At 42.3% G+C, this 23,950-nt stretch overlaps 1 protein-coding gene and 1 long non-coding RNA gene across 2 annotated transcripts in view; one reads left to right on the top strand and one right to left on the bottom strand.

Moving 5' to 3' along the window:
* The window catches only part of LOC310724102, a 103,427-nt gene extending 88,447 nt beyond the window's left edge, over positions 1–14,980 (top strand). Inside the window, exons 2-3 of the long non-coding RNA XR_014532939.1 lie at positions 13,991–14,423; positions 14,801–14,980. This is a non-coding gene — a long non-coding RNA (uncharacterized lncRNA). The remainder of the gene's footprint in view (positions 1–13,990; positions 14,424–14,800) is intronic.
* LOC310723590 (embryonic polyadenylate-binding protein A-like) overlaps positions 1–23,950 on the bottom strand; it is a gene marked incomplete at its 3' end in the record, with an annotated part of 236,156 nt that overhangs the window by 63,132 nt on the left and 149,074 nt on the right. The window contains exons 5-13 of the mRNA XM_083536853.1: positions 15,580–15,706; positions 10,866–11,081; positions 10,406–10,501; positions 8,437–8,655; positions 7,819–7,970; positions 7,307–7,400; positions 6,898–7,135; positions 6,681–6,766; positions 6,384–6,479 (exon numbers count right to left, since the gene is read on the bottom strand). Of these exons, the coding sequence (XP_083392979.1) occupies positions 6,384–6,479; positions 6,681–6,766; positions 6,898–7,135; positions 7,307–7,360 (474 nt within the window). The 5' untranslated portion in view covers positions 7,361–7,400; positions 7,819–7,970; positions 8,437–8,655; ... (1 more) ...; positions 10,866–11,081; positions 15,580–15,706. The remainder of the gene's footprint in view (positions 1–6,383; positions 6,480–6,680; positions 6,767–6,897; positions 7,136–7,306; positions 7,401–7,818; positions 7,971–8,436; positions 8,656–10,405; positions 10,502–10,865; positions 11,082–15,579; positions 15,707–23,950) is intronic.

Raw genomic sequence — 23,950 nt, 5'->3', positions numbered from 1 at the left:
CTCATCATCGAGCCACCAAATTACTCATTCAAGACTATAATAGTAAGCTGCGTCACCCAGGACCAGAACGAGTATTTGCTGAAATGAGGAGAAGTGTCTGGATACTAAGAGGTTGTGAAGCAATTCGAAAATCCCAACATAACTGCATGGAATGTCGAAAGTGGAAGGCTAAACCTGAGACCACTAAAATGGCTGATCTTCCGCTTGAGACTTCACAAACCACCCTTCTATAGTACTGGTATGGATTGTTTTGGACCTTTCCAAATCAAAATAGGCAGACGCCTGGAGAAAAGATGGGGAATAATCTTTAAGTGTCTTACAACTCGATGTGTGCACATTGAGCTTCTCACAGCTATAGACACTGATTCCTTCCTCATGAGATTTATAGCACATAGAGGCACCCCCTCAGAACTGATATCTGACCAAGGCACTAACTTCCAGGGTGAAGAGAGAGAGTTAAGGGATGCCCTAAAGAATTGCAGCCAGGAACTTCAGTTTCGGTTCAACCCACCTAATGCCCCTCACTTTGGTGGCAGCTGGAAAAAGGAGATCCGATCTCTTAAAAATGCCCTCCGTATAGTAGTAGGTGCACAAACAGTAACAGAAGAAGTTCTTCAAACAGTACTTATCGAGATAGAAGGAATCCTTAATAGCAAACCTCTAGGTTATGTCTCCTCCAATGTAGCAGATTTAGACCCAGTTACCCCAAATCTCCTGTCATGGGGCGGCCAGACAGTTTTTTACCTCAAGCGATATACCCTGCCGATGAATCTATAGGACGACGTAGATGGAGACAAAGTCAAGTTCTCACTGATCATTTTTGGTCAAGCTTCGTGAGACACTACTTACCTAATCTCCAACTACGACATAAATGGCATGCAAAGACTAAAACCCTAGCAGTTGGGTCTGTAGTTATGATTGTTGATCCCCAGTTACCACGAGCCCTTTGGTTAATCGGGAGAGTGTTAAGGACATTCCCTGGAGCAGATGGACAAGTAAGGTCTGCAGAGGTCAACGTTAAAGGTCGATTATACACACGGCCAGTTACCCGTCTCATTAATCTACCAGAGATAGCAGATGAGGACGATGCCAAGATCAAACCGACAGACTTTTAACTAAGATTTAGGAGCAAATATGCTATGCATAGCAAATATGCTATGCATATTTGGGGGCGGCAGTGTAAGAAAGGATTCCTATTCAGTTGTATTTCCACGCTTCACCACTAGAGGCAGACATACAGTTTACCAAGCAATGACAAGCTACCCATGACATTATAGTGCACCGTCCTCCACCAAGAGTATAAAAGGCCAGAACACCGAGTAGCAGTCGTCATTGACCAGTGGCCATTTAACACCGTGCAACCTGTCACTCAGCACTGACCATTCAGCAGTGGCCTTTTCACGCATACATTCTGCATCACGCAACCTACCGAACAGCAACTAACAGAAGATAGCAAGAATCACCTCATATACGATCTATCCTATACCCAGTAAAGTTGAGTGTTCTGAATCCTGTACCGTGTTTTTACTAACGCGCTGGGGCGAGTACAATTCCCTGAACAGCGCCCACCAGATAGTGAAAATCCTTATATGGTCCTTCGAGCTAGAGAGGAAAACTTCCTAACATTCGGTCCTTCGAGCCGGATAGGAAAAACTTCCTAACACTATCAGTTTGTTGATGGAAATGGTGAGTTCTTCACACTCTCTGAGGTAAAGTTTGGTGTTCCTCAGGGATCTGTCTTAGGTCCACTGCTTTTCTCTTTATATATGCTGCCTGATACACAGATGTATATTTCAGCAAAGCCAGATGAGAGAGATCAGCTTAACAATGTTGAGAAGTGTGTAAAGGACATTAGACAGTGGATGCTTGATAACTTTCTTCTGCTCAATTCAGATAAGACGGAAGTACTTTTACTAGGACCACATACAGCTAGAAGAAAACTTTCCGATTACGTAGCATCTCTGGATGGTGTTTCTGTTTCAGCGTATACAGCTGACAAAGACCTTGGTGTTATTATTGACCCTAGTCTTTCCTTTGAGGCTCATGTGAATAATATCACCAGGATCGCCTTCTTTCACCTTAGAAATATTGCTAAAATTAGAAATATGATGTCGTTACAGGATGCACGAAACTATTTCATACTTTTGTTACTTCTAGATTAGACTACTGTAATGCTTTGAGATTGGGTCAGGAGATGATCTCAGAGGTTGGACCGCCACAATTGTTTTTTTAATGTTATCAATTTTTTCAGTGAAGAAATTCATAAAGTCCTTACTACTAAACTGTGACTGAACACAATTTTCTTATACCTGATTTGTAGTTAATTTAGCTACTGTACTGAAAGGAACCTGGGATTGTTTTTGTTGTTTTCTATGAGTTTGCTCAGGTGATCAGCTCTAGCAGCTTTTAGCGCCTGTCTGTAGCTGAGCATACTGTCTTTATACGCAATTCTAAATACCTCCAATTTAGTTTTCCTCCATTTTCTCTCCAGATTATGGGCTGTTCTCTTGAGGGCATGCGTATGACTATTATAAAAAAGTGAGGATAAGGTCTATGTTGTTAGCCATTTCATTAAGATTATTAGCAGTTATGGGTTTAGTGAGAAATTGAGATAAATCGGGCAGGTTATTTATGAGCGTGGTGAAACACGGCTAATCTGCTCTACTGGTAGTGTGTACAGTATGAGATAATGGTCTGTGAGTCATCACTCTGAGGTAAAATACTTATATCAGTGACGTCTGCTCCGTGGGATATTATTAAGTCTAGTGTGTGGTTAAGACGGTGAGTTGGTACGGTGACGTTTTGTTTAACCCCAAAAGAGTTTAATAAGTCGACAAATGATAATCCTAGGGCATCGTTTGCATCATCTACATGAATATTAAAATCTCCTACAAGCAGCACTTTATAAAAATTGATCAAGAGGTCTGATAGAAAACAAGCAAACTTTTGAAGAAAATCAGCGTAGGGCCCTGGGGGTGGTTGATGATGGGGCTCAGGCTTATAAACATCCTGACCGTGTCGACTCGTTTAGACCCATATAATCACCTGGTTTAATCCAGGTCTCAGTGAGACAGAGTGCTGAGAGATTATTATCTGTGATCACCTCATTTACAATCAGTGCTTTGGGTGCAAGTGATCTAATGTTTAAAAGACCAAACTTTAGAACTTTTTGGTGTTTGCTTATCTGACATTCTTGAGTTTTAACTGCAATAAGATTATTTCTGGATCTTGTGTATTTGATTTTTGGTTTTACTACACGAGGAATAGATACAGTTTCTATAAGCTGGGCTGTGTGCTCACTTTTTGGTCTGTTGTATGTCTTACCAGTCAGATGGTGTGAAGTATCCTAGAGATGTTATCTGATAGGACTGCTGCTCCAACTCTGCTGGGGTGCAGTCCATCAGGGCGGAAGAACCTAGGATGTTCCCAGAAACAGTTCCAGTTATTAATAAAGAGAAGTTTGTGCTCTCGACACCATGACTGTAACCATTCATTTAGTGCAAAGAGTCTACTAAAATTCTCAGCCCCTCGCTGGTAAGTGGGAAGAGGTCCTGACACTATGATCCTCATTGTGGGTGATGTGCTGCGTACCGTCTCCACCAGGATCCTGAAATCTCTCTTTAAGATCTCTGTTTGCCGCAGCCGGGTGTCGTTCGCTCTGACATGGAGAACAACCGCTCCGAAGTTCTCGTTCAGGATCGCGGGTACCTGCGCAGCGACATCGAGAACACGAGCTCCAGGAAAACAGCGAGTGTGCACCTTACCTTTGACTCCAGTAGCGCGGACATGCTGGACGATGGAATCTCCAAGAATCACGGTATCGCGTTCCATCTTGCGGAGAGGGGCGAAGCGGTTCTCTTGGCTTGGGTCTTCCGCTGCTGCAGCATCCAGGGTCCGTGGTGCACCGGTGCCGGAGTGAACGATACCTGGGCGGACCGCGTTGTAGGTGTGCTGGGCCTGGGCAGAGAAACCCGCGGAGTTGAGGTGCTGGGAGCATTAGGTTCCACCCGGGAATTTACCTGGAACGAGTGCGCGTCCGCCCGGGATGTTTTCAGCGCCGCTTTCCACTATCACAGCTGGGCATGCTTTGCATGCAGCTCGCGAATCGGTTTCTCCACTTGAATGAGTCCTCACCTGTGCTCAAAGGCAGACACACAGCTGGCATAGTGCTAATAATCACAAACAGATTTAAGATACAGAGATATGATAAAGTGAGAGGCAATGAATATAGTCAACACAAGTGATAGTCGAGTTAACTAACTACAGGCACAAGTCAGGAAGACAAAAAACAATTTAGGATTATTAAAAGAGAAAAAAAGAATAGATAAATAGTAAAGTTTGTTTGAAAAACGCAGAGAGAAATACAAAACACGGAACTCGTGGCAAACAAGACAAACACAGGAAGCTACGTCACCACACAGGAAGTGACATTTTTGATTGAACTGCAGATGTCAAGGGTTAAAAAGAATGCCTGGGACATGAAAACTAAATGACCTGTGCCAGATGTTACAGAATCCAAAGTGATTTTCTGAGCCCTTTTTTTCACTCTGGATGTGTACAGTTCCTGTAGTGTGGGCAGGAAAACACCAATAATCCTTTCAGCCTCTGTTGGGGCTTTTTAACAATGGAGTCGATGTGATTGTTCCACTTCAGGCCCTGAGAGATGATGGTGCACAGGAACCTGAATGACTCCACTGCTGCCACAGAGCTGTTCATGATGGTATCTGGGGGGAGAGCAGGGGGGTTTCTCCTGGAATCCAGAATCATCTCCACTGTTTTGAGCGTGTTAAGCTTCAGGTTGTGCTGACTGCACCAGACAGACAGCTGCTCAACCTCGCTTCTGAATAGAGATTCATCACCGTCTCTGATGAGGCCGATGACTGGAGTGTCGTCTGTAATCTTCAGGAGCTTGACAAAGGGGTCTGTAGAGGTGCAGTGGTTGGTGTACAGGGAGAAGAGCAGTGGGGAGAGAACACATCCCTGGGGGGCACCAGTGCTGATAGTACGGCTGTTTGAGATGAATTTCCCCAGTCTCACTAACTGTTACCTATCTGTCAGAAAGCTGGAGATCCACTGACAGGTGGAGCTCTAAACAGAGAGCTGGGTGAGTTTGGTCCGGAGGAGTGTTGGGATGACGGTGTTGAAGGCCGAACTGAAGTCAGGATCCTCGCATTCGTCCCGATTCATCACTCTACCGGTCACTCATCCTCTACCTGTTGTTACTCCGACTGGAACATGTTTTTATTACAGGTGTACAATAATTCCAAACTCGCCTTTGAACCTTGTAAGAAGACAAATGATGTATAAAATTGCGACTGGAGATTTTGTTTTTTGTAACCAATATTTCACTGTCATTTCTTACAAAACCAGTCATCAGAATAAAACCCAAAGATGAGAAAATCATATTCTGTTGCCTGTGTGTGTTCTTTCTAATTCCACCGGGTTGCATCTGTTATTTTATTCAGTTCTTTTTTTCTACTATTTTCAGAACAATTAGTGAAACTCCAGCTTTCTACCCAATGCCATCGCTTTCATCTCTCTTTCTCTTTCATTTCTAATGAAAGTTCTCATGTATTAAGAGGAATTTTTTAAATGATCAATAATGAATCACCTTTATTACTGTTAGTTATTTACATATTTATTTACAGTACTAAAAGAAATTTTTTTTTATTAAAAAAATAAAGAATTAATTAAAAGTAAAATAATGAAAATAAAATAATTAATCCAGTGGAACAGACTGACAGCACGATGACCTGAAAGAGAAAAACAGCGATGTGTTACTTTACATAATGTGTGTTTGACCGGTACACAGTGTGTGTTTAGTAAAGTTTTGTAGGACATAATGAGGACAGTATGACTTACGCTGTAGATGGAACCACTGCATGTTCCTGGATGGATGGAGGTAGGGCTTGGTGTGGCAGCTGCTCCCTGTCCACTGCTTAGCCATAGTGATACACAGTGGCCTCCTGCTTGCCAGCTTTCCATTCGACTCTCTGATGGCATTAGTGTCTTCATTTAGAGAGGAATATCGGACAAATCCAAAGCCTTTGGACCGTCCATTGTGCAGTACCACCTGTAGGATTGAGTGAGGAGATACAGAAAGCAAAAACATGAGCATTACACCACTCTCATGTAGAAAACCATGAGTAATAATAAGCACTGTCTGTATCCCATAATAAACAGAACAGCTGTGTTCTTTTATTATTAACGTTCTGATCTCACTGGTGAATGAACAATGAAGCGCTTTTATTTAAAAGGTCATTTTCTGAGAGCAGAAACTTGCTGCAAGTGTACACTGGTTCTGGTATAATAGAGGATCTAATCCTAAGTAAACACTTTATTGGGAAAGGAATAAAATATAGGGATTAGTGATTGTAAGTAACCTTTGCGCTGGTGATATTTCCATAAGGCAAGAACAAATCACGCAGGCGATTTTGATCCACACCGTAGTCGAGGTTCTTCACAAACAGTTCGACTTCCTACAGAAAACAGAAAAAATTCAACATCCAATGTTTGATTGCATTTGGGGTGTTTGCATTGCTGACTTTAATAATACATACTGATCAATCACTCAGTATTAAACCAATTATTACATGTGACCAAACACAGCTGTGACCAAAACCTGCTCCAGATCATGAAAGTCTCTATAAAACACACTGGAAATAGAATCAGAACAGTACCTGTGTGTCCAGTCTGAGAGGCTGCGGTGTGAATCGCCTGTTCCACTGCTGCTGGTTTTCTTTTGAAGGATCTGGAACTGGAACATCTGTAGATGCAGACAATCATCTCATGTTAGCATCCAATCAGAAGGTAAATTTTGCTAACATTAATAGTACTCTTCTGTTTTGAATCTTTAACTGCACTTAACACAAAACTAATCGGATGGCTTTGACTCACTCTGTGGATGGATGTTCTTGTTGGCATTGGGTCTTGGGTCTGGGCAGGGTTTTGAAGGCGAGATGGTTTCTACTTTCATGCCGTGACTTCGTCCCTGGGTGGTCTGAGAGGGACTTAAGTACACAGTCCTACTGCCCAGCACCCTGCCGTTCATCTCCAAGATGGCTACTCGAGCCTCATCAGCAGATGAAAACGTCACATACCCGATGTCTTTTGAGCGTCCGTTCTCCATCATGATCTGTACCAGACAGCGAGCAGAAACACAAAGCAAAGAACGCACATCAAACGTGTTAGAGGTTAGTAATATCAGAGCTCTCCACATTCAGAAAATACTCCAGCTGAGTACGGGGAGGAAACCCTAAGTTACTGGGAAAGAAGGAAAATGTAAGGATCAGTAGTTATAAATGACCTGTGCAGTGAGGACAGTCCCAGATCTCAGGAACGCTTCGTACAGGTCCATCATCCACAGTACTGTCCAGATTTCTCAGCAGCAGTGTGACTGTCTACAGAACAACAACATCAAGTGTGTTCATCACTTCATTTACATTTCTTTGGCTTAAAAAAAACAGAAAAAACACAGCTGTACAAAATAAACATGTGTAATTCTTGATAATCAGAATTATGGTGAGACAAACACCTTCAACAAAGTCAGACTCATAAATAATACAAAAACTTTCTTTCGGCTTTTCCCGTTAGGGGTCGCCACAGCGGATCATCCGCATGTTTGATTTGGCACATGTTTTTACGCTGGATGCCCTTCCTAACGCAACTCTCCCCAATTTATCCGGGCTTGGGACCGGCACTAAGAGTGGCTGGGGTCGGTTCCCTGACCGGGGATCGAACCCGGGCCGTAGCGGTGAGAGCGCCGCATCCTAACCACTAGACCACCAGGGAACCTCAGACTCATAAATAATAATTTACCTGATTATCTACACTCAGTTATACATTTTCTCACACTCTATAAAGTCTCCAAAAGTCTAAAGGAATTCAGCCTGTTCTTTTTGATCCGCCATCATCGGCTCCTCCACCTTCTGCTCCTCCACCTTCTGCTCCACCACCGTCTGCTTCTCCACCTTCTGCTCCTCCACTTCCAAAGAAGTGTCAGATAGAGATGGGTTATATATATAAAACATATAACATGTGCCCAATATTACAAGAAGAGTATCTGTTCTTGATAAAGCCTGTTTGGTCAGGTGAAATAACACAAGGCAGAACTTTCTCCAGACGGCCGGCCAGAGTTTTTGCTAAGATTTTCATATCCTGGTCCAGGTGATTTACCAGATGGCATACTTGCTATTTCTGTATCAGATATAGACTCATCCAATTGTAATGCTGTACCTACACTTATTGTAGGAATACATACATTTTTAAAAAGTCCTCTAATGTTGAAGTGTCAGCAGATAAAGGAGCAGTATATAGTGATTTATAACATTGGAAGAAACAGCCATTGATTGTTAAATTATCAGTACACTTTGTATCATGATTATTTAAAATTTCTGATATACAGAATCTATCCTACTGCAAGTGTGTGCTACTTACACGTGATGGAGTGAGGGGATGATTTGGGGAAAGGTAGAAGGTATTCATGTTTACTCCCATGCCATCACTCGAGAGGGGCAGATTTGATTCTTCCCCTCTGACATCTACTCTGATGTCTGACAAAGAGAATTTGTGAGATAAAAATGGTAATTGGCAGCAGAGGTGCTTTTAGCTTGAATGGGTGAACCACGTCATGACCTGCCCCCATCCTGCTGCCACCTAAAAAGATAAATAACCAACAACAATCTGCACTTACTTTATCTTTATTAAAAATGTACAGTAAATACATTAAAAAAGAAATACATAAATCGCCAGTCGCCACCGGCTTGCTCATCAGGGACAAACTTACTCATAAAGAACATATTCATTTTTAATCACCGCATTATCTGTGTAAAGCTGCTTTGAGACAATGTTCATTGTTAAAAGCGCTATACAAATAAAAATGAATTGAATTGAATAAATAAAATACAAAAATAAACAATAATAAATTGCTAATTCACACAGCAAACAAATTAAATAAATTTTTCACTACAAAGTGGGTTAAATGCCCGGATAAATGGGGAGGGTTGCGTTAGGAAGGGCATCCAGCGTAAAAACCCAAATCGAACATGCGGATCACGAATACGGATGATCCGCTGTGGCGACCCCTAATGAGAGAAGCCGAAAGAAAGTTATTTTCACTACAAAAGAATTTCACTAAAAACAGACCTTTCTTGCTTTGTTTGATGCAAAGTCATCAATTACATCATTGTTGCAAATCTGACCAGCAATTGCATGGTTGATATTTATGACAGCGAGGCTGCTGAGGTGCTCTTGTGACATGGTTTGGCCACAAGATCTTTTGTTTTAAAAAACTTTTCACTTTTTTTATAAGTAACTACACTAATAAAGGAGAGGTAGAGGGTAGATTTGAACCCAAAAAGACATGCATCAAACACCATGATGCGAACCACTACATCACTATAGGATGTATGTTGATCAAGACAAGGAGTAGAGGACAATTCATAACAGCCCCCCAAAATTATAATACTAAAAATACTTATAATTATTATAATTCGTATTATTATCATCATAACTGTAGTTGGTTATAGATGAATTGTACACAGGTCACATCCTCAAGTCAGTCTCACACTGCCCTCTAGTGGCAGGGATGGGCATGCTTTTTTGCTTAATTCTTTATAAATATTATTAATCTTTATTTGCTTTAGTTATATTTAATGTTGTTTTGATGTTCTTCTTGTTTCTTCTCCTCCTTGTATTCACTTCATGGAAAATATTCAATAATAGATAGATAGATTGTGATTGACTGTGATTAGAATTTTGATGATCTCTATATGACAGATGGCAAATGTAAATCAGGAATGAAGGAATGAGGAAAGAAGACTGGTGTTAATTGGAGCGCTAAGAGGGGGGAAAAACACCTGAGTTTGAGCTGCACTTTTTGCCACTCTGTCAGCCAAGGAATTACCTTTGGCTTCTACATTGTTGTCATAAGAATGGGATTTTGTGATAAGGTCCTGAACTAAGAACGAATGAGAAATGGATTTCCCTTCAGCCGAGCGTAAACCACGGGATTGCCAGATGCAGCCAAAATCGTGCGCAATACCAAATGCGTATCGGGAGTCAGTGTAGATCGTGACATCTTTTCCTTCAGAAAAGACACATGCGAAGAGTTCAGTGGCCTGTGCTGAAGAAAAAGGCAAAGAGTAAGCTTCAACAGTGACAGTGACCTAAAGTGTCGAAAGAGGAGGTTCTGAAGGAACTGTTTCACCTGATGTGGAGAGTGCAAGATCATAGGATGAGACAACACTCATTTTTTCAGCGTCTTAGACCATCGCAGCACAGGCAGCCACCGCACGAAAACACGCAGGTGTACATGATCTTTAGAGAGCCGTTTGCTGCCTTGAGAGAGTTTGAACCCTAGGTATTTTACAGTGGTTCTACAAAACTGGGGTTTGGTTTTGGATACCTTGAATCCTTTTCCTGCCAGATGATGCAGAAGGCACAGGGAATCTTGTTCACAGAGGTCCTCAGAGACTGCGGAGACCAGGAGATCGTCTGCATACTTTAAGACAACAGAGTCAGAGGGGAGGGCAAGATCACAGAGTGCGTCCCTTACCACAGCGGAAAAGACTGGACTCAATGAATCCTTGTGGCAGACGCGTCCAGGTATATTGGCGCCCCCTGTGCACGAAGGGAAAAAGAGGCTGCGTCTGCTCTTCTACAGGAACGCTGAAAAAGGCAGAACGCAAGTCAATCACCGAGAAGTGTGTATGATTGCATGGAATTGAAGCGATAATAGAGGCCACATTGGACACAACAGTTGCAATTGGAACCACGACATAATTTCTTTTCCTCAAGTCTTGAGGGAAGGGCCAAGTACAGTCCGGCTTAGGAACCGGATTAACTGGTGTGTTGTAGGAACTCACACACGGCTTGATCACACCCTGTTGTCACAGAGAGGTCAAGATCTTGTCTATTCCCTGCAACTTTGATTCAGAGAGAGGATACTGTTCAAAAAATACAGGATGCGAATGTTTTAGTTTAGCTTTATAAGGAGGACAATAAACCAAGCCCACATCGTCCTTATGCTCCGCCCAGAGGAGAGATGGCAATTCTTCCAGTGAAGAAGGGAGTGGTAATTTCTGTGTGTAAAGAGAAAACAGTTGTTAATGTTCATGTTAGAAAGATATGTCAGAGGAGCAGAGTAAGGAACTGAAACCGTAAGTTTAGAGAAGGAAAAGGTGAAAGAAATGTGCAGCCTACTCATGAGATCTCGGCCCAAGAGATTAAACGGACAATCAGGCATAAAAACAAAACGATGGTGGAGAAAAATATTTGTGTTGAAAGGACAGGTTACTACGATCGGTGAGCTGATACTTCAGGACTTTCTGCACCTCTGGACGACAGTTATGCATAAAAGTCGTGAAGAACAGAGGGTTACTGTCTGTGTCTTCTAACTCCATCCCTCCCAATAAAGTCCAAGCCTCCTTAAATCAGGTTAAGAATTCGGAAGTGGTTTCACCCTTCCCCTTCGTTGAAGCATTTCTTCGTCGTAACTGTCTCCTAGTACTGCATGAAGGATAAACCTATAGTCTGCGCCTGTCAACTAATTATGGAGGGTAGAGCTCATTAGCATGTCAACGAAAGGCAGAAGTTTAAAAGGGGATGGAAGAACCCTGATAATGTCTTTAAGGTTCCCGATCGAGGGCGGATGTATTTTGGGGCCACGGGCCGACTTTGACCATACGCATACCGCATTAGTGTGGGTTTTGGGCCAGGGAGGAGGATCGATTTCTGGGACTGAAGGAGACACTGACCTGCCATCCCGATCGGGTGGGGGTGGAGCATTTGGCAATAAAGATGGTTTTGGCTTGGCTTCGGTTCTGGGCAGAGACTTAAGTTCTTTTTTTGAGTTCGGTATAGAGTGATATTTATCCCAGATTGGTTTAATTTCCACCCATTTTTGATAACTATCACCCCTGTAAGAATAATTCCAGTTAGGATCGCCCAAACCTTTATAAATTTGGGAATGTGCAGACTTCAGGTATTGAGATTTAAAAGTACCACCATGAGGATAAGTCAGAAATTGAGGTTGTGATTCAGTCCACCCTGCTAAATTGTCTAGCCAGGGGGTAGTATAAAAGGTGAGACCTCAACGATTCATCCAGTCCCGAGGGGCTTCCTCAGGATCTGTTTTAGGATATTTTGTCCCAGAATTACCCATGATCCAATATAGGTACAACTGTCTGACAATGTTAGATACAAAGGTTGGAGGCCAGAGATCGAGATAGATAAACCGTTGAAAGTGTAGGCACACAACTCGTGTTGTAAGCGAATTTGTTGTCGACGTTGTACCGTCGTGTAGCGTGCGCTGAACCGTCTCTGTAGTCACAGTAACTTGAGACGTCAAATTTAAATTCGCTTACAACACGAGGTGCGTGCCTACACTTTTAACGGTACGACAAGATACCAAATCAGTACAACACTGATATCAGCATACGAGGTAAGTATAACATGCATAATCCTAGATTTTTATTCAGCACGGTAGCAAAATTAACAGGGAATAAAAGCACTGCACTCACATGCACACCATCATTAGGTAGTAATGATTTCATGAACTTTTTTAATAATAAAATTGAAAACATCAGGCAAAAAAATCCAGACGGTTAATATAAATCCAAATTATTTTACAAGTAACCCTGTAGACAGCAGTGTAATTATAACAGACAATCAATTACAAAGTTTTACTCCTATTCTTGAGAATGACTTAATATCATTAATTTCCTCATCAATATCATCAACCTGCATTCTCGATCCCTTGCCTACAAGTTTCTTTAAACAGTTAATTCCAGAGGTAATTAAACCTGTAAAAATAATAAACTCTTCCATTAGCACTGGTTTTGTACCAAAATCCTCCAAACTGGCAGTTATCCACCTCTAATTAAGAAAACTGACCTAGACCCATGTCAGCTGTCCAACTACAGACCAATATCAAACCTCCCCTTCATATCCAAAATTTTAGAAAAGGTTGTAGCACAGCAGTTATGCTCACACCTACTTATTAATAACATTTTTGAAATGTATCAGTCAGGATTTCGGCCTCATCATAGCACAGAGATGGCGCTAGTTAAGGTGGTAAATGACCTGTTATTGGCCTCTGATCAGGGTTTTGTCTCCTTACTTGTTTTGCTCGACCTCAGTGCAGCTTTTGACACCATTTATCACACTATACTACTTGCTAGACTTGAGAACGTTGTTGGAATAAAGGGAACAGCTCTCTCTTGGCTCAGGTCTTATTTGACTGATCGCTATCAGTTTGTTGATGTAAATGGTGAGTTCTCCACACTCTCTGAGGTAAAGTTTGGTGTTCCTCAAGGATCTGTCTTAGGCCCTCTGCTTTTCTCTTTATATATGCTGCCTCTTGGTGAAATTATTCATAAACATGGTATTAGATTCCATTGCTATGCTGATGAAACACAGCTGTATATTTCAGAAAAGCCAGATGAGAGAGATCAGCTTAACAATGTTGAGAAATGTGTAAAGGACATTAGACAGTGGATGCTCGATAACTTTCTTCTGCTCAACTCAGATAAGACAGAAGTACTTTTACTAGGACCACATGCAGCTAGAAGCAAACTTTCCGATTACGTAGCATCTCTGGATGGTGTTTCTGTTTCAGCATGTAAGGCTGTCAAAGACCTTGGTGTTATTATTGACCCTAGTCTTTCCTTTGAGGCTCACGTGAATAATATTACCAGGATCGCCTTCTTTCACCTTAGAAATATTGCTAAAATTAGAAATATGATGTCGTTACAGGATGCAGAAAAACTAGTTCATGCTTTTGTTACTTCTAGATTAGACTACTGTAATGCTTTACTGTCTGGGTGTGCGAGTAGGTGCATAAATAAGCTTCAGTTGGTTCAGAATGCAGCAGCAAGAGTCCTCACTAGATCTAGGAAATATGACCACATTACCCCTGTATTAATCAGTCTACACTGGATCCCAATCAAATCTCGCATTGATTATAAAATACTACTACTGACGTATAAAGCACTTAACAGTATCTGAGTGAACTTCTGTACCAGTATGATCCTCCACGCCTACTTAGATCAAAAGGTGCTGGCTATCTATTGGTTCCTCAAATAATGAAGACTACAGCAGTGGGCAGATCTTTCTCTTATAAAGCCCCACTGTTATGGAACAGCCTTCCTATCAGTGTTCGGGACTCAGACACAGTCTCAGTGTTTAAGTCGAGGTTGAAAACGTATTTATTCAGTCAAGCCTTTAATCAGTAGATCTTTTCTTAGGTAAAGGCTCAGATCTGGAGGGATCATGGATATAGAGTGTTTGGTGAACTGGGATATTTGTATGCTGTCGACCCCCACACTCACACGTTCACTCAGGTTTGTTGATGGTGGTGTGGTGGGTCGTCTCTTATCCCAGAGATCCCTCATGTCTGTGTTGCCTTCTGGTTTTCCCATTTAGTTATTGTTAGTGTTAAAACTGTTTCACACACATTCCTTGTCCGTTCAGTGTCTATAGGATATTTACGATGTTAGTCTTTAAGGAAAACAGAGAGTATTATCTGGGTTTACAAATCTCTGACTGGTATATCCCCTTGTCTAAACAGGAAAACGACTTTAGGCCAGCTTTCTACCCAATGTGTGTGTGTGTGTGTGGACTGTATCATCCTGTGTGTATAAAAACGTGTCTGCCACCTGCAATAAACGAAGAGAAACATTTTGCCACATTCTGTGTGCGGTGTAATTCTTCCCTGATCAGAAAAGGCATTACGGGTCTCGCAGGTCGTTTGGAAAACTTCTCCAGTCATTTCGTTTTGGGCATGATAAAAATCTAACAGTTATGCTGCCGTAGCGAGTCTTGCCGGAGTCCAAACTGCGCAGTGACTTTAACTCTCATACAACAATAGGTACACTTAATAATCCATATCCTTCTCTTCCTCTCACCCTCTTCTCTCTCTCTCTCTCTCTCTCTCTCTCTCTCTCTCTCTCTCTCTCTCTCTCTCTCTCTCTGTCTCTCTCGGTCGAGTTAAACATGCTCCTGAGGCTCCAGTGACCACTGTTCCTGCCCCTCTCCCCTCCGTGGATCTTCCCACTTCGTCCAGGCCTGCCTCTGGATAGTGTTCTCTTTGACTGGAGGCCACTCTGTGCATCTGGGGACGGTTTCTCATCAACGCCTTGGGTGGTTCCATGAAATTCCGGAGTAGAACGGGCGCTTTGAGGATGGATTGGACTGTAGTTGATGTCAACAGTCTCCTACACTGACTCAGGAATACAGTTCGCTTCTGATCATCATCACCGTACCCCGCAACATTGTATACCTGCTACAAATGGACATTCGGTGTAACCCAGATGAGGATGGGTTCCCTCTTGAGTCTGGTTCCTCTCAAGGTTTCTTCCTTATGCCATCTCGGGGAGTTTTTCCTTGCCACAGTCACCACCGGCTTGCTCATCAGGGACAAACTTACTTATAAAGAACATATTCATTTGTAATCACCGCATTATCTGTGTAAAGCTGCTTTGAGACAATGTTCATTGTTAAAAGCGCTATACAAATAATTGAATTGAATTGAGTGCCTACACTTTGACCGGTATGACAGAATACCAAATCAGCACTTACCCGAATGCTGATATCGAGGACGAGCCCCCAAGAACTGTAAGGAAGTGTTTTATCCTCTGCTGCTTGGGCAGATTTCCCTTCTGTCACCTGGACAGGATACCCTTGAATTCAGCCTTTCCTCACGTCCCTACGTACACGGGGAAGTGCCAATTAAACACATGAGTCGGCTTTCAAAGAGAAGTTCCAAGGTTTATTCTCACACATGAAAATATACTTCCAAAGAGAAGGAGAAAAAGGGGGTGGGCTGCCAGGTGTGTGTGTGTGTGTGTGTGTGTGTGTGTGTGTGTGTGAACAGAAGAGAAAGTTAGGAGAGACAACTCCACAAGGTTATGCTGAACCTGCAAAAAAAAAAAAACTTTCTTTCGGCTTTTCCAATTAGGGGTCGCCACAGCGGATCCTCCGCATGTTTGATTTGGCACATGTTTTTACGCTGGATGCCCTTCCTAACGCAACTCTCCCCAATTTATCCGGGCTTGGGACCGGCCCTGAAAGTGGCTGGTTCCCTGACCGGGGATCGAACCCGGGCCGCAGCGGTGAGAGCGCCGCATCCTAACCACTAGACCACCAGGGAACCCTATGCTGAACCTCCAAAAGATAAGCCTAAAACAGAAACACAGGAACCATTGTGTGTGTACGAGCAAAGTAACACATGCATGCAACAAAAAGATCAGGGTGTGGTCAACAGAAGCATACAAAAAGGTTATTCTACAATCTAGAAGCATACAATGTCCTGTTTCAATTCATACAAAGTTGTTGATTTGTCTTGTTTATACTCATATCTGTGTTTATAAATGTGGTTACCTGATCAAAATGGGTGCTTCTCTTAAATGCCTTGATAATAGAAGCTGATGTCACTTCCTGTCCTGATTCCTCCTCTTCCCTTTCTGTATTGTAATCTCATTGGAGTGGTGGGTTTCTCCTAAATTTATGATAAACTGATTTAATTTTATATGAATTACTTTTATATTTATTTATTATTTATTTATATATTTTTGGTTGAAAGAAGTAGAAATAGAGGACAGGGTGGTGTGGAGGAGAATGATCCGCTGTGGCGCCCCCTAAAGGGAGCAGCCGAAATATTTTTTTTATTTTTTCCCACTAAAGTTTTTGTGAGGTTTCTTTATCTACATGTGTGAATATTTTACACTTTTTGTTTGTATTTTTATGAATGTGAGGGCACATGGCGATAAGTCTACCACACATTTATTTTATAGAGAACAATAAGTGAAATATCACCACAGATATTGCTGATTTGTTGTGTGTTTATCAGAAGAAACATTAAATACTTCCAGTGAGCTGCAGTCTGCAGTCCCGTGTCTGATTTCACATCACACAGAGTCAAGTATTTCAACTGGTGTTGTCAATAGTGATGAGCGATAGCAATCATTTTCTTTTCAATCCGATACCGAGTACTTTTAAGACCAGCATCACGATACCTCTATGAAATATGTATAAAATGTTTTTTTTTTTTTTTTTTTAAACAACTGTTAAAAAATGTCCAGTTTAAATATCTTCATATCTGAAACAATCTGTATGGCATAAAGTAAAACTCTTTGAAAAGATTCTGCTAAAGAACTGAATCAAGCCAGAATATGGGGTTCATGTCTGTGTTCCTCCTCTGCTCTCAGCTGTATTTAGACATGCTCTATAGGGTGTTTTACTTTTAGATGCTTTAAGTATGCTTTATGAATTGCCACAGTGGTGTATTGTTTTTTTAAATGTCACATGAAGCTTCATAATCGTTAACTGGTGTGTAATAACTTTAGATTATTATTCTTTTTCTTTCAGTCATAATCTCAGCAATGCACTTGAATCCCCTTTTAAACCTGCGCTGTGTCTGCCTAGACCAAGGGTGTCAAACTCAGGGCCGCAAAAGCACATCAAATGTGTATTAGAGCTGCCCGCCCGTATATAGCGCATATACCGCTAATACTACAAATTCCAGAATGCTTTGTTAGTGCGTAGACCGTTAAAAAACTCTGCGCTGAAAAACTCTGCGTACTCAGCCCTTAATTTACCTGGAGATTTGCCTACTTTGAAGCCCAAAAATGCAAATTTGGTCTGCTCAGAAATCCGTTTGTGGTTGACGTGGAAAGCGCACCAACCAACCTCCAAATGGAGCTGATTGAACTCCAGTGTAGTGACACGCTCAAGTCAAAGTACGACTCTGTGTGTGCTGCACAGTTTCCATGTTTCCTCCCCGACACACTGCTCCAACTCTGTGCCCAAGCTGCTCAAACGCTCTCTATGTTCGGCAGCACATATCTGTGTGTAACTGTGCTCTTTAATGAAGATGAAAACACCACTCAGGAGTCTCACTGATGAACACCTTTACTCAATCCTCAGGATTTCCTCAGCTCAGAGCATAAACCCAGACATAATGCACATTGCATATAAGAAGAGATGCAGGTATCTGACTTCAACCAATCAGAGTAAATCAGAGTGTAGCAAATTGAGCTTGAATGAATGATGTCTTTATATACTTTTTCTACTCCAAGGCATGAACTGTTGATGGTTGAAAGATTGCTTTTTTTTTTTTTTTTAATTGAAGGAAATTATTATTATTTTAGGTTGTGTTGTTGCCCTGTGAAAAAAGTTTTACATTTAAAAGGAATTCGAAAGGCGCTATATATTTTATATATATCTATATCTATATCTATCTATCTATCTATCTATCTATCTATCTATCTATCTATCTATCTATCTATCTATAAATAAATGAGAGAGAGAGAGAGAGAGAGAGAAAGAGAGAGAGAGAGAATAAGAAACGAATACCACTGATTTGTGTTTTATTTCAAATTTTATTTCTTGTGTGTTTATAATATTAAACTTTGGTTGTTCCAGATTGAAAGTTTATGCAAAACTAAAGTTTAAAATATGAAAAGGTCCAACATTACACATATGGAGAGACGGAAGACATGCACAATTGCAGTCAATTTTTCAATAAATATTGAGTTTGGCCCGCGACTTCGCCCCAGTTTTTAATTTTGGCCCACTGTGAATTTGAGTTTGACACCCCTGACCTAGACTGAGTGACTGAATGCTGTCATTATAAGGGGTGGTACAGTGGAAGAAGATATAGTTCCCATTGACATTGACTACATCCCTATTTAAGCATTATAAATATTTATATACTATATGACATATCGAAAATAAAATATTCTTAACTCACTTGTTTGAAACAAACAGATAGAATCGATACGTCTATTTGAGAATCAATCCTTTTTATACAGAGCCAGTATATATACGATACTTTTGGAACGATCCGCCCATCCCCAGTCATCCACATACATAAAAACTTTTTTATGGTACATTGTTAAAATTCATTAGATTTAGATAAGATTAAGGAATAACTCGTAATACAATTTTACCTGAATGTAAAAAAAAAAAAAAAAAAAAACGTTTTCCCCACAATACATTTGCTGTAGTATAAAATATATTAATATATAATGTATATACATATAGATTATTATAGGATTGTAAATTTTTATTGCAGGTTTCCTTTTGCTATTAAAATAATCAATAAATTGCTGAATGTGTTTGAGAAACTTTAGCAATGCTCCTTCAATGTTCTCAACAGAGAAGAGCAGAGAGGAGAAGAGGAGGAAGGACATGGTGTCCAGTGTACCGGTGAGATCTACAAACTGGTATCAGACATGGACTAATTGTAGGCCTCAACTGAGCTGAAAGAGGCAGAACTTCTTCAGACTAACAGGAAGTGCAACAGGTTAATGGCAGTAAGAAGGAACTTTATTAATCAATAAGCACTACATGATGAGTTCCTCCACATGCTGTATGGACTTTTATTCTAAAATTCTAAAATTGTATTTCTAGTTGTAGATGCTGAGATTATTTTGTATTGAATGGATGTAACGTTTAAAGCTCTTCTGTTCCATGGCTGTGTTTTAGAAGTGGGAGAAGTACACTCCTGTGTTTTAGGAGTAGGAGTGGGCGTGAGTACAGACACTGCTGCGTTTTTGTGTTCACTGAGACGTGGCTGAGCGACAGAGTTCTGGACGCCGCCATCCAGCTGGACGGGCTAGCCGCGTTTCGTGCCGACAGGAATGCTGCTCTGTGCGGTTAGACTCGCGGCGGCGGTCTGTGTGTTTACGTCAACACGGAATGATGTAAGAACTCTGTCCTTTTTTTTTACCTACTGCTCATCGCTGCTGGAGTTTATTGTTGTGAGATGTAGACCTTTTTATTTACCACGGGAATTCACCACCGCTATTGTGCTCGAAGTGTACATACCACCTAGCGCTAATGCTAAGGAAGCGCTCAGCGTGCTCTACGGGACCATTAGAGAACTTCAAAACACACACCCTGACGGATTGTTTATTGTCGCCGGAGATTTTAATCACGCAAATCTCAGGACTGTGCTCCCTAAATTCTATCAGAATGTGGACTTTGCAACCAGAGGAGAAAACATGCTGGATGTTGTTTACACAAACATCCGGGGCGCATACCGGGCGAAGCCCCGCCCCCACCTCGGGTACTCGGACCACATCCCAGCATACAGACCACTCAGCAGGCGTTCAAGACCAGTTCGGAAGCAAGTGAGAACCTGGCCAGCAGGATTCATGTCTGCTCTCCAAGACTGTTTTAAATGCACTGACTTGGACATGTTCAGGGAAGCTGCAACCGACGGCGATTACATCAACTTGGAGGAATACACGTCAACAGTGACCAGCTACATCGGCAAGTGCATTGATGACGTGACCATCTCCAAGACCATCACTACACGCTCCAACCAGAAGCCGTGGATGACCGCCAAGGTGCGTGCGCTGCCAAAAACAAAAGACTCCGCCTTCAGAGCAGGGGACAGGGCGGCCTTGAAAACAGCAAGGGCCAAACTGTCCCGTGCCATCAGAGAGGCGAAGCGCGCACACGCCAAGAGAATTCACGGCCACTTCCAGGACAGCGGAGACACCCAGCGCATGTGGCAGGGCATCCAGGCGATCACGAATTACAAGACAACATCACCTGCTTGTGACCGTGACGCCTCCCTCCCAGATGCGCTGAACGACTTTTACGCCCGGTTCGAGGTGCAGAACAACATGGTGGCGAGGAAGACCATCCCTCCTCCCACTGACCAGGTGCTCTGTCTAACCACAGCTAAAGTGAGGAAAACTCTATGCAGAGTTAACCCACGGAAGTCTGCTGGACCAGACAACATTCCTGGCAGAGTGCTCAGGGAATGTGCGCAACAGCTAGCAGATGTCTTCACTGACATCTTCAACATCTCCCTGAGCAGCGCCACTGTTCCTACGTGCCTCAAGACGACGACCATCATTCCTGTGCCGAAAAAGTCTTCTGTCTCCTGCCTCAATGACTATCGTCCCATTGCACTCACACCCATCATGATGAAGTGCTTCGAGAGGCTTGTCATGAGGCACATAATGACCCAGCTTCCACCCGCACTGGACCTTATGCAGTTCGCGTATCGTCCAAACCGCTCCACGGACGATGCTATCTCGACAACCCTTCATCTGGCCCTCACCCACCTGGATAACAAGGATTTTTATGTAAGGATGCTGTTCATAGACTTCAGTTCAGCATTAAACACAATCATTCCTCAGCACTTGATCGAGAAGCTGAGCCTACTGGGCCTGAACACCTCCCTCTGTAACTGGATCCTGGACTTCCTGACTGAGAGACCTCGGTCAGTCAGGATCGGGAACAGCATCTCCAGCACCACCACACTGAGTACTGGGGCCCCCCAGGGCTGTGTGCTCAGTCCACTGCTGTTCACTCTGCTGACTCACGACTGTGTGCCACTGCACAGCTCGAATCATATCATCAAGTTTGCCGATGACACGACCGTGGTGGGTCGAATCAGCAAGAATGACGAGTCAGCATTCTGAGAGGAGGTGCAACGGTTAACAACCTGGTGTGGAGCGAACAACCTGTCTCTGAACGTCGACAAAACTAAAGAGATGGTTGTTGACTTCAGGAGAACACAGGGTGACCATTCTCCACTGATCATCGAAGGATCCTCAGTGGAGATCGTCAAGAGCACCAAATACCTTGGTGTTCATCTGGCGGACAACCTCACCTGGTCACTTAACACCAGCTCCATCACCAAGAAAGCCCAGCAGCGTCTCTACTTCCTGAGAAGGCTGAGGAAAGCTCATTTTCCTCCCCCCATCCTGACCATGTTCTACAGAGGGACCATCGAGAGCATCTTGAGCAGCTGCATCACTGCCTGGTTTGGGAACTGCACCGTCTCGGATCGCAAGACCCTACAGAGGATAGTGAGGACAGCTGAGAAGACCATCGGAGTCTCATGGACATTTACACCACACGCTGCATCCGCAAAGCACACAGCATTGTGGATGACCAATTAAATTAAATTCAATTCATTTTTATTCGTATAGCGCTTTTAACAATGAACATTGTCTCAAAGCAGCTTTACACAAATAATGTGGTGATTAAAAATGAATATGTTCTTTATGAGTAAGTTTGTCCCTAATGAGCAAGCCGGTGACTGGAGCCTCAGGAGCATGTTTAACTCGACCGAGAGAGAGAGAGAGAGAGAGAGAGAGAGAGAGAGAGAGAGAGACAGAGAGAGAGAGAGAGAGAGAGAGAGAGAGAGAGAGAGAGAGAGAGAGAAGAGGGTGAGAGGAAGAGAAGGATATGGATTATTAAGTGTAGCTATTGTTGCATGAGAGTTAAAGTCACTGTGCAGTTTGGACTCCGGCAAGACTCGCTATGGCAGCATAACTAAAAGGGAGAACCAGAAGGCAACACAGACATGAGGGATCTCTGGGATAAGAGACGGCCCACCACACCACCAACAACAAACCTGAGTGAACACGTGAATGTGAGGGGACGACAGCGTACAAATATCCCAGTTCACCAAACACTCTATATCCATGTTCCCTCCAGATCTGAGCCTTTACCTGAGAAAAAATCTACTGATTAAAGGCTTGACTGAATAAATATGTTTTCAACCTCGGCACACACACCCGTCACACACACTCTTCACCCTCCTACCATCAGGGAAACGGTTCCGAAGCATTCGGTCCGTCACATCAATACTGTGTAACAGCTTTTTCCCGCAAGCCATCAGGCTCCTCAACAAAGAACTGAACTGAACTCTCTCTCTCTCTCACACACACACACACACACACACACACACACACTTACACACAACTGTGTGACTGATCTGTACAAACTGGACTCAACACACATCATACACGTCACACACCCAGGTTTCAATACCAATCACACTTCATTATCGCAAAATGTTTACATGCCGTTTGTTGCTGATCTTCCGGGACTTGTTCTTTGCACAATATTCTGTCCGAATCCTTTGGTCACTGTTCACTTTATTTTGATTGCTGCTACTGCTAAATTGCACAAATTCTCTTTACATTTTTCTGTTTACATTGCACCTTATTCTGTCACGACAGGTTCTACTGGCGGAGCTATTTTTATATTTTGTGTATTGTCCTGCACTGTCCTGTGTTGTCTTGCACTGTCTTGTGTTGTCTTTTGCACTGTTTGCACCAGTTGCACACATGCACTTTATGTGGCGAGGATCTTAGTTCTCGGCCCTGTGTCTTTCTGTTCTGTACTGTTTGTTTTATGTTGTTTTATGTAGCACCTGGGTTCAGGAGGAACGTTGTTTCATTTCACTGTGTACTGCATCAGCTATATATGGTTGAAATGACAATAAAAGCTTCTTGACTTCTTGACTTGAAGTACCAGGATGTTTACGGTACCATGAAGGTGAAGTACAACAGGATGAAAGAATCCACATGAAGGCCACATGGCATCACTCTGTAACTGATTATTTCTCTGTAACTGCAGAACTCTGTGTTTCTGTTCCTCACAATATAAAACTAGACAAAAGCAGCATTTCACATAAAAGAATCAAATGTACAAAATCACACATGATGAAATGATACACGATTACATGTTCATTAGCTGAATAATATCTAACACACTCATTTACAGTGGTTCTGTAACAGCATCTGCTTTGAGGAGATACTTACATGCATCTGGGTGTGATGTTGTGATTCTGCCTGATGGCTATAACATCATCTGAGAAAAAAATAAAAAAAAAGCATTTAACATAAAAGAATTAAACATAAATTCCAACGTTATTAAATGAGGCATGATTAGAAGTTAATTTACTGTGTGATCTCTAACACACTCATTCACAGTAATTCTGTAACAGCATCCACTTTGAGGTGATATTTACATACGTCTGGATTGTGCTGAAATCTGATTACATTATTGAGCCTGTTGGCAGTAACATCAGTTGCATTGATTCTAGGAGGAGCATCTCCCATTTCCATGTGTGTCCTTATGACTATCCTGAGAGAGAAAGAGAGAGAGAGAGAGAGAAAGAGAGAGAGAGAGA

This window comes from Silurus aristotelis (genome assembly GCF_946808225.1).
Source record: "Silurus aristotelis genome assembly, chromosome: 3".
NCBI classification, from domain to species: Eukaryota; Metazoa; Chordata; class Actinopteri; order Siluriformes; family Siluridae; genus Silurus; species Silurus aristotelis.
This window is presented reverse-complemented; position numbering and strand designations above follow the sequence as displayed.